The following is a 10,281-nucleotide window of genomic DNA, read 5'->3' on the forward strand; positions in this document are numbered from 1 at the left end:
ACTGTATGCTAATACAGATTCATCAATATTTTCCCATAAATCTCTTCCTGTTTTTGATTCTTGAAATCTATGTCACTGTACTGCACAGTTCATGCTTTCACTGTTGCTAAGGGGTCTTTTGGCTCTTTGGTGGTCAATCCAATGGAGGCTTCTCCTCATCGTCACTATTCTTTGAAGAACCCCACATGTTGCACATGTGCCCCAAGTCGTGGGTTATAGAAGCCAGCATTATATTCCAAAAGAAAGCCTTTTTATTTCATAGGCACCTGAAATAATTTCAATTCTGTTTATTTCAAGGTTGATTCTCTAATTATCCCAAGGCCTACTCCGTTTTGGGATGTTACTTATTACAATCTACATCCTGGATCCTATAATCTCATGAACATCTGAAAACATCTGTTTTGTGACACTAATTACATATTCTTTTCCTCTATTACTTTTTTCTAAAATATCGATATAGTTACAGTTGTTAGCATGAATCATATTCATTTATCACACAACCATTTCCCTCATTTGATCCCTGGCAGTCAGAGCAGCTGAGGAATGGAGTCACATCCAGGTGTGTCCCCAGGGCTCAGGATTTTGGGCAGGTCAGTTCAATCTCTTTCTTGCTGATCTGGATGAGGCCATCGAGGGCACCCTCAGTCAGTTCCCAGGTGAGCCCAAGCTGGGTGGCAGTGTGGCTGTGCTGGGGGGGCAGGAAGCTCTGCAGAGGGATCTGGACAGGCTGGAGCCATGGGCCAGGACAATGGGATGAGGTTCACCAAGGCCAAGGGCTGGGACCTGCCCTGGGCTCACAACCACCCCAAATCCCTGGCTGTGCCTGGCCCCTGATCCCCACAGCCTGTCCTGTTTCATTCATCCCTGCACTGTCAGGGACTTTCTGGGACAAGGGAGCTCTGCTCTGGGGATGGAGGGAGGTGCAGGTGCCACCACTGGAGTGGGAACCACAACTCATCAGGTTTGTGTCCTTTGGGGGTCAGGAACTGGTGAGACTCAGAGGCACAGAAAGTTTCTCTTCATGGCCAACAGACCATGGTTAAAAAGGACACAATTTAATAACAATCATGCTCTTCCCTGAGCTATGTGCAACGTCCCAGAAGTATCTGGTGAGGGCAGCATCCACAGGTGATTTCCATACTAAAATTAATGTCAGACAAATGTGCTTCTGTGATAGATATAAACACAATTAAGTTCTTGTATCAGGATGCTCGTCCTGAAGTAGGGGCAAAAGATCTCCAACAGTTCCTGATTTGCAAAGCTGTCAGTGGTGGGTGGAAAAGGGCGGTCAGGTTCTTTTGGTGCTGAAGAAATGCTGAAACCAGCCTGACTCATTTCAACTCCTCCTGTCCTGGCTGATCTCCCCTCTTTCCCCTTCCACCCATTGGCTTTTGTCTCCCACCATGCCCCTGGTGAAGAGCCTGGCTCTGTGTTCTCCATCCCCTCCTCGCTGGCACTGCCAGGCTGGGATGAGGAGCCCCTCAGCCTTCCCTGCTCCAGGCTGGACCAGCCCAGCTCCCTCAGCCTCTGCTCACAGCCCAAGGGCTCCAGCTCCACCTTGGAGGCCCTTCCCAGACCCTGCTCCAGCTGCCAGACACCTTTCCTGCCCTGGGCAACCCAACCCAGGCCACAGTGACCTGGGTAATCCCAGTCCTTGCTGTCCTGGTCACACAGCCCTGGCCCCTTGTCCCCTGTCAGGCTCTGGGGTGGATCCTGTGGAACATCCTTTGGTGGAGGCTGTGGCTCCAGGTGGGCCGGGGGGATCCCAGGGGACCCTGCTGGGCATGAACAGCATTGGACTTGTTGGGAGAAACTGTGAGGGGAAGCTGGGGCGAAGTGACCAACCCAGTGACCTGAGACAGCCCTGCTGGGATGTCACACAGCCCCTCTGTAATGTCACAGCCTGCTGTGTGATGTCACAACCTGCTCTGTGATGTCACAGCCCATTTTCTAATGTCACAGATCTGCTCTCTGATGCCACAATCCCCTCTGTGATGTCACATTGCCATCCTGTAATGTCACAGCAAAATCTGTGATGTCACGGGAAAATCTGTGATGTCATAGTCTGATCTTTGATGTCGGAGGTCTGTCCTGTGATGTCACAGTCTGCTCTGTGAGGTCATAGCATATTCTCCAATGTCACACAGATGGTCTCTGATGTCACTACCAACTCTGTGACATCACAGTATGCTCTATGATGTCAGACTTGGAACTGTGATGTCACAGCTGACTCTGTGATGTCACAGAGGCAGTCTATGATGCCATAGCTGCTTGATGACCTCACACAACCCACTCTGTGATGTCATAGTCTGCTCTGTGATTTCATAATCTTCTCTGTGATATCAGACTGCTGCCCTGTGATGTCATAGCTGGCTTTGTGATGTCACAGAGGCTGTTAGTGTGTCATAGCTGCTCAATGACCTCACATAATGCACTCAGTGGCACTCAATGACCTCACTCTGGCACTCTGTGATGTCATAACCCACTCTGTGACCTCTTGTTACCAGATGATAAATTGTTTCCACCAGCTGAGCTGACACCTGGAGCTTGTTGTTCACAACCGCAGGCCTATGGAAACCACACAATGCCCATTGTGTGAGAAGGGGAACTGGAAAATTACCAGCCTCAGTGTCCTGCCAGCTCAGCCAGTCCCATGGGAACATCAGGGTCCACGAGCACCAGGGAGCATCAGAGAGACCCCCAGAACAGAAGAACGCATGCAAATGGGGAAAGGAAATGTGTTAGTGATTTTGGGGAAATTATTATCATATGTGTGTTTAGTCCAGGACAATCAATGAATATGTGTGCAAAATAGAGAATATAAACAGAAACTCTCCTGTACTCAGCATGCATGGCTTTGGGAGGTGCTATCCCCTGTGCATCCAGCTGAATAAAGAATGCTGCTTCTTAATGCTACACTGGAGTTAAGGACTTTTCTGTTTTACTGAATTTTTGGTAACACTCCCACTGCCAAGGAAAGCTCTGTCTGCTGCTGTTCACACACAGAGAAGGGCTGGTGGCAGATGTGAGGTTTGGAGGCTGCCTGGGGCACAGTGACCATGAGATAATCAAGTTTTCAATGTTCTGGGAAAGAAGGAGGGGCAGCAACAAAACTTCTGCGCTGGAATTAGGAAGGGCAGACTTTGGCCTATTTAGGATGCTGATTTGGGGAATACCAAATCAGGTACTGATTTTTTTAAGGGATCCCTTAAAAAGGAAGGAGTCTAGGAAGGTGTCGTGGGGTGACAGCCTTTATCCCAATATCGTGTGTTATGTCTGGCAGCTGTGCTCCCCCCCCCCCCCCCCCGGCTGTCTGGCTGTGGCGGGATGGGGAAGAGAGAGGGGGGGGGTGTGGATGTGTGACCAGGCACTTTGGCTTTTGGCTTTTGCTGCTTGGCTTGGCTAGTCGCTTGCTTGCTTGCTTGCTTGCTTTCTGCTTTTGCGCTGTTTTTTTTTCTTTGCTTTTGTTCTCTCTTTCTTAACCTCCCCTGAAGGTACTGGACTGGCTCTGGACCTGACCTGAGAGCTCCAGGACACCCGAAGCCTGCGACAGAAGCTCGGTGCCCTCCACAACACAGTCTGGTCCCTTTTCTTGTGTTGGGGAGTGTTCTTTTGTTACTTGTAAATAAATAGGTTTTGTTTTCCACTTTGCTCCTCCGAGGAATTCCTTCCCGAACCCGGTGTTGGGGGAGGGGTGGTTGGAGGTTCGTTTTGTTTTGGGGGGCTCCCTTTTGGAGATTTCCCCTAATTTGTCCTAAACCAGGACAGATGGATGAACACATTTCCAGAAAGTAATCTTAACGGGGAAGGAGCAGCCAGTCCCAGCATGCCAAAACATGAGCTAATGAGGAAAATGACTGTCCTGGCTGCCCATGCAGCTTTTGTGGGAACTAGAAGAATAAAGGACTGGCAACACAGGAAGTGTTTAAGGATATTGTTAGGCTATGCAGAAAGAAAATTAGAGAGGTGAAAACTTTAATAGAACTTAACTGGCTGCTTCTGTAAAAGAAAAAAAGTGTTTTTATAAAAAAATTTATAGCAAAAACAGTGAAAAGGAGAATCTCTATTCTTTATTGGATGCAGTGGAGAATATAACTAAAGATAAAGAGGTCACAAGGTCAGCTCCTACACACAGAACTAAAGTAACTACAGATAAAGAAAAAACTAAGCTAATTTACACCTTGTTTGTCTCCATTTTCAAAAAGAAGACAGCTTGTCCTCAGGACAAGTGCTCACCTGAGCTGATAAATGGGCACAAGGATCAGAACAGCCCTCTGTAATCCAGGAGGTGACCTGCTGAGCCACTCCGATGCTCACAGGTGTAGGGGATCCATCCTAGGGGGATGAGGGAGCTGGTGGATGAGCTCCCCAGGCTGCTCTCCATCATTTACCATTAGTGCTGGCTCAGCAGGGAGGTCCCAGAGCACTGGAGGTGCCAGTGTGAGCCCATCCCCAAGAAGGGCTGAAAGGAGGATCTGGGGAACTCCAGGCCTGTCAGCCTGACCTGGGTGCCTGGCAAGGTTATGGAACAGATCACCCTGAGTGCCATCCCAGGGCACCCACAGGATGGCCGAGGGATCAGAGCCAGCCAGCGTGGATTTCAGTGTCTGCACTGATGATCTGCATGAGGGGATTGAGTCCAGCATCAGCAAATTTGCAGATGACACCAAGCTGGGTGTGAGTGTGGATCTGCTGGAGGGTGGGAGGGCTCTGCAGAGGGACCTGGACAGGCTGGATCCAGGGCCCAAATCCAACAAGCTGAGGTTTAACAAGTCCAAGTGCCAGGTCCTGCACTTTGGCCACAACAACCCCTGCAGCTCTACAGGCTGGGGACAGAGTGGCTGGAGAGCAGCCAGGCAGAAAGGGATCTGGGGGCACTGATGGAGAGCAGGCTGGACATGAGGCAGCAGTGTGCCCAGGTGGGCAAGAAGGCCAATGGCTCCTGGCCTGGATCAGGAATGGTGTGGCCAGCAGGAGCAGGGCAGGGATTCTTCCCCTGTGCTCAGCAATGCTTGGGCAGCACCTCGAGGGCTGTCCAGTTCTGGGCCCCTCAATTTAGGAAGGACATGGAGGGGCTGGAGCGTGTCCAGAGAAGGACAACAAGGCTGGGGAGCGGTCTGGAACACAAGTCATGTGAGGAGCGGCTGAGGGAGCTGGGGTTGTTTATCCTGGAGAAGAGGAGGCTCAGTGGAGACAAGGCAGTGTCAGGGCAAAGGTTGGACTTGATGATCTCCAAAGTCTTTTCCAACCTTGCTGATTCTGGGATTCTCTGAAACCACCCTTGGAGCAGTTGCAGGATGAGCCCTGGGCCTCCTCTTCAGGAGCTCCAGCAGCCCAGGTCCCCCAGCTTCTCCTGCCAGCCCCAAAGCCCATCCTGTCAGTCCTGCAGAGCCTCTGCAGCTCCTCCTCACTGCCCAGAACAGGGAGCCCCAGAGCCAGACACAGCAGCCCAGATGTGCCCCCCTGGCCTGGGGTGCCTCTGGCAAGGGAGCAGCATCAGGCACTGCAGGAGCCTGCAGACAATTCCTGCAGCACTTGCAGGATGATCCTGAAGGACAAGGGACATTCCCATGGTGCCAAGTTAGGAACTGCAATGGGGAGTGGGGTCAGAGAGGAAAGGGCGAACAGAGAGGGGCTCTTTGCAGGGGAGGGAACAGGGGTGGGCAATGGGAAGAAATTTGTATCAGGAAGAGGAAAGAAAGCAAAGGTGAAGCCAAGGAAATGGTGAGGGCAGTTTGGGGGTGGCTGCCAGGCAGCCCTGGCTCTGAGCAACAGCGTCTGCAGGAGCACAGGAAACTCCCAGCTGATGGGAACAAACTTTCTGGCTGACTGCAGAGGCCAGGACAAAGCTGAGTGGTTTCCCTGGTGTCTCCCAGCCCTTTCTGGCCCAAGGGCTGATGGCATTTGTGCTCCCTCAGGTTCATGTCCCCACACCAACAGCATGGGGATGCTCCTGCCTGCTCTGTGCAATGCAAACAGGGGCTGCTGAGCCAGTGCTGCCGTGTCTGTGCCTGCAAGGATGGGGCACCTGTGTGAGCTGGGGGAGAGGCCAGGGCTGCAGAGGGGGGATGTTGTTGGCAGCTCCATGAGGATGCTCTGGGACACAGGCCTGGGCTGTGCAGCGCACTGGGGATGGATCAGCCCCTGCTCTGCTGCTCCTTCCCGTCTCCCCCAGGGCCCTTGCAGAGCCCCAGCCATGCTGTTTGCCCCCAGCCTGCCCATGGCCAGCCTGGGGCTGCTCACGGGGCTTTTCTGTGCTGAGCATTGGCCTGGGTGTGTTCTTGAGAGAGCCTGGGCAAGGAGCCTGGAGCCCCCAGGGCCTGGGCTGAGGCGTCAGTGCTGCCCCAGCAGTGCCCATGGCCTGTCCCTGCTGCAGCCCCAGCACTGCCACCCCCTCTCGGGGCTGTGCCCGGCCCCGAGAGCACTCAGGCCCTGCAGCAACACCAGGGCCACCAGGGCAGCGGGGCAGGGCCACGGCAGCAGCACTGGCAACACCAAGTGCTGCTGCTGCTGCTGGGCACAGCTGCTGGGCCAGCACTGATCTGCCCCCAGCTCTGCACGCAGACATTGCTGCTGCAGCTCCCCAGAAGGCAACAAAACGGCAGAAAAGTTCTGCAGTCTTCTGCAGAAAACTTTGTTGAGAGAGATCATCATTTCATTTAAAGGCACCAACAGCACATCCCCTCTCTGCGACAGTCTGTGGCCACAGGCATGGTGGAAAGGAACAAAATGACCAATGAAACAAAAAATGACATTTCTTTTTGGACAATAGGAAAAAAGTAAAACAAAGGTAAAGAATCTCTAAACTGAAGCCAAGAAGAAGTATTAATGATTACTTTTATTAAAAGTGATTTGCAAACACTGGCCAGCAGTTTAATGTTTCTGAAACCATCCAGTGATCAGTCTCTGCACTGCAGCCTTGAGCTCCTGGTTCCTTAGGCTGTAGATGAGGGGGTTCAGGGCTGGAGGCACCACCGAGTACAGAACTGACACTGCCAGATCCAGGGATGGGGAGGAGATGAATGGGGGCTTCAGGTAGGCAAATGCTGCAGTGCTGATGAACAGGGAGGCCACAGCCAGGTGAGGAAGGCAGGTGGAAAAGGCTTTGTGCTGTCCCTGCTCAGAGGGGATCCTCAGCACAGCCCTGAAGATCTGCACATAGGAGAAAACAATGAACACAAAACAGCCAAGTGCTAAACAGGCACTGACTGCAAGGAGCCCAAGTTCTCTGAGGTAGGTTTTGGTGCAAGAGAGCTTGAGGATATGTGGGATTTCACCGAAGAACTGGCCCAGGGCATTGCCGTGGCACAGGGGCAGGGAAAATGTATTGGCTGTGTGCAGCAGTGAATAGAGAAAGGCACTGGCCCAGGCAGCTGCTGCCATGTGGGCACAAGCTCTGCTGCCCAGGAGGGTCCCATAGTGCAGGGGTTTGCAGATGGACACGTAGCAGTCGTAGCACATGATGGTCAGGAGGGAAAACTCTGCTGAGATGAAGAACATAAAGAAAAAGAGTTGTGTGGCACATCCTGAGTAGGAGATGTTCCTGGTGTCCCAAAGGAAATTGTGCATGGCTTTGGGGACAGTGGTGCAGATAGAGCCCAGGTCAGTGAGGGCCAGGTTGAGCAGGAAGAAGAACATGGGCGTGTGCAGGTGGTGGCCGCAGGCTACGGCGCTGATGATGAGGCCGTTGCCCAGGAGGGCAGCCAGGGAGATGCCCAGCAAGAGGCAGAAGTGCAGGAGCTGCAGCTGCCGCGTGTCTGCCAATGCCAGCAGGAGGAAGTGCTTTATGAAGCTGCTGTTGGACATTTCTTCTGTCTTGGCTGTCTATCCCAGCACAGCTTTCTCCCCACTGCCTGCCCATCCCTGGAGGCTCAGCTCTGCCCTGCAGACCCCTCTCAGCTCAGGCACTGCCCAGGGGCAGCTCTGGCTCTGCAGGCTCTGATAGGAATGTCAGAGCAGCCCTGAGGAGGCTGGAAAAGCAACACTGATGCTGCCTCTAAGGGGCCTGTTGCTGATTTCTGTCACTGCCTGATTTGTTTAGATGAGAGATTTTTTTTTATTTGCCTCAAGCTGAACTGAAATGAATATTTATGGCCAATATCCCATTCAGGTAACTCAAAATAATAGATTAAAAAGCAGGACTTCGCCTTTCCTGCAGCCCCTGCCTTGCTCTGCTCCCTGTATAATCTACTGATTATGTTCTGCTGTTTAATGCCACGCTGCAAGCAGTCCTGAACAATGCAGCATCCTCATCACACAAGGAGAACACTTCCAAGTCCGACCAGGTGTCTCCTCCCACCCAGACCTTGTCCCCCAGCACAGGAAGCAGCTGCCAGGGCCGGCTGAGAGCTGTCCCTGGCAGGCAGCAGAGTCTCTGCCCCAGCACAGCACCCTGGGCTGCAGGACCCTGCTCTGCAGGGCAGCCCTGGGCACCGCTGGCTGCTCTGCACAAGAGACAATCAGAGAATGTACTCACAGGGTCTGTAGGCATTGGGATGTTCCAGTTTTAGGAGATCACTCCAGGAGCTGCAGCTGCATTGTCCTGCAGCCAGAGGTTCAGGTGCCAAGGGCTGGCAGTGATTCTGCCCCAGGCGCTTCTCAGCACCTTCCCAGCCCTGACTGATTGAAGCTCTCTGTGCCTCTGTGCTGTGCCCAGAGTAGCTGCAGGCAGTGCCCCAGCCCTGCTGGGCTGGGAGAAAAGCTGCTCATCAAGAGAAATGTGCTTTTGAAGCTCTTCTTGGTTACCAGGAGCTGCCTCTGAGCCAGCAGCCCAGCCCAGCTCAGCAGCACAGACACAGCACAAGGACTTTAATGAGCCTCTGGGGCTTTGTGCTCAGGCCCTGAACATCAGTCCCTGAGAGGGAGCTGAAGAAACCTCTCCAGAACTCCAAGTCAGAATCCCACTCCAAAGTTTCTTGGACTTTTAATGGGTCCCACTGAGAGACACGACTGAGAAAGTGTCCCCAGGCCCCAGGCAGAGCAGAGAACTGGAGGCAGTGATGACAGGTGGGGACAAAGAGAAGTCAAGTCTTGGTGCCCTGGGGCACAGCAGCGTCTGTGCCACCAAGGGCTGTGAGGAGACACCTTGTCCTGAGGCCCTGGGGCCTCCTGGCACAGCCCCAGCCAGGCTGGGCACTGTCAGCCCCTTGTCCTGCCCTCAGCATCCCCCCCCATAGCCCACATCCCAGTGGCCTCAAGGTTCTGCTGGGAGTCCCTGGGGAGCCTTGCTCAGGAATGGCCCTGGGGGCTCCTTACTTCTCCCTGCAGGGACTGCAGGTTTTTCAGAGGACTTTTGGTTTGCCTTTTGCCTTGGGGTCTCTGAGAGGCTTGTGCAATCATGGCCTCCAATTATCTTCTTTAATTAGTCCCTGGAGAGGCTTTGTCACTAGCAACAGTCAGTGGGACTCATTAATGCTTCAAGATACTTTAGGTTTTTTAAGGTACTTGGTGATTCACTTTTGATACAGACTCCGTTAGAACTTTGTACAATCATGGCCCCAATGGTCTGCTTTAACGAGTCCCTTGAGAGCTTTGTACTGCCACTCAATGTGCCTCATTTATGCTTTGAGGTACTCAAGGTTTTTAAGGTACTTTGGATTTTCCTTTCTACACTGAATCTCTGAGAAGTTTTTTTCTGCAATCCTGGCCTCCAATTCGCTCTTCCAGGAGTCCATGAGGAGCCTGTGCTGGGATGGACCTCAGTGGGAGCCATTCATGCTTTGAGACTCTTTGAGGTTTTCTTCTGATTTTGACTCCTGGAAAGGTTTGTGCAATCTCCTCTCAGGCCCTGATGTTCAAGGGCTCAGCTCCAAATGCACCATAGGGGTCATTAGGATCAAGCAAGTCCTGAAAAACCATGGCTCTGCCTTGATTTCCCTCTGGTCTTGTCCTATTCATCAGGAAGTTTTCCTTTTACTGTTATGGAGAAATATTTCAATGAGCTTCTAAGTAATGTGTAATCCTATTTTAAAGGCTGTGTTTTATTACTGTTCTCTTTTGAGAAAATGTGATTGCAGCATTCTGTGCTTGATATTGATGTAGGGCCATTCCTAAGGAGGTCTGGCTAGGTCAGACAAGTTGTACCTTGGAGCTGACCCAGTGTGGACAACCTCTCCTGACATTCCCTAACCCCATGTGACAAATCATTTTCACTTTCAAAAATTTAAATGGTTTTTAGACCTTATTAAGACCTTATCAAAATACAACCGAAGGGCCTTGATTTTCCTATCTTTGATGTGAAATGAGTTCCCCGGTCTGAATCAATCCTATTTACCATCCCAT

At 52.1% G+C, this 10,281-nt stretch overlaps 1 protein-coding gene across 1 annotated transcript; it reads right to left on the bottom strand.

The window, feature by feature from the left end:
• Nucleotides 1-6,873: 6,873 nt before the first annotated feature.
• On the bottom strand, nucleotides 6,874-7,806 carry LOC141730618 (olfactory receptor 14I1-like). Its single transcript, XM_074549764.1, has one exon. The coding sequence runs from the start codon at nucleotides 7,804-7,806 to the stop codon at nucleotides 6,874-6,876; it is 933 nt and encodes a 310-aa protein (XP_074405865.1).
• Nucleotides 7,807-10,281: the final 2,475 nt, after the last annotated feature.

The sequence above is a fragment of the Zonotrichia albicollis genome, chromosome 11, assembly GCF_047830755.1.
Source record: "Zonotrichia albicollis isolate bZonAlb1 chromosome 11, bZonAlb1.hap1, whole genome shotgun sequence".
Lineage (NCBI taxonomy): Eukaryota > Metazoa > Chordata > Aves > Passeriformes > Passerellidae > Zonotrichia > Zonotrichia albicollis.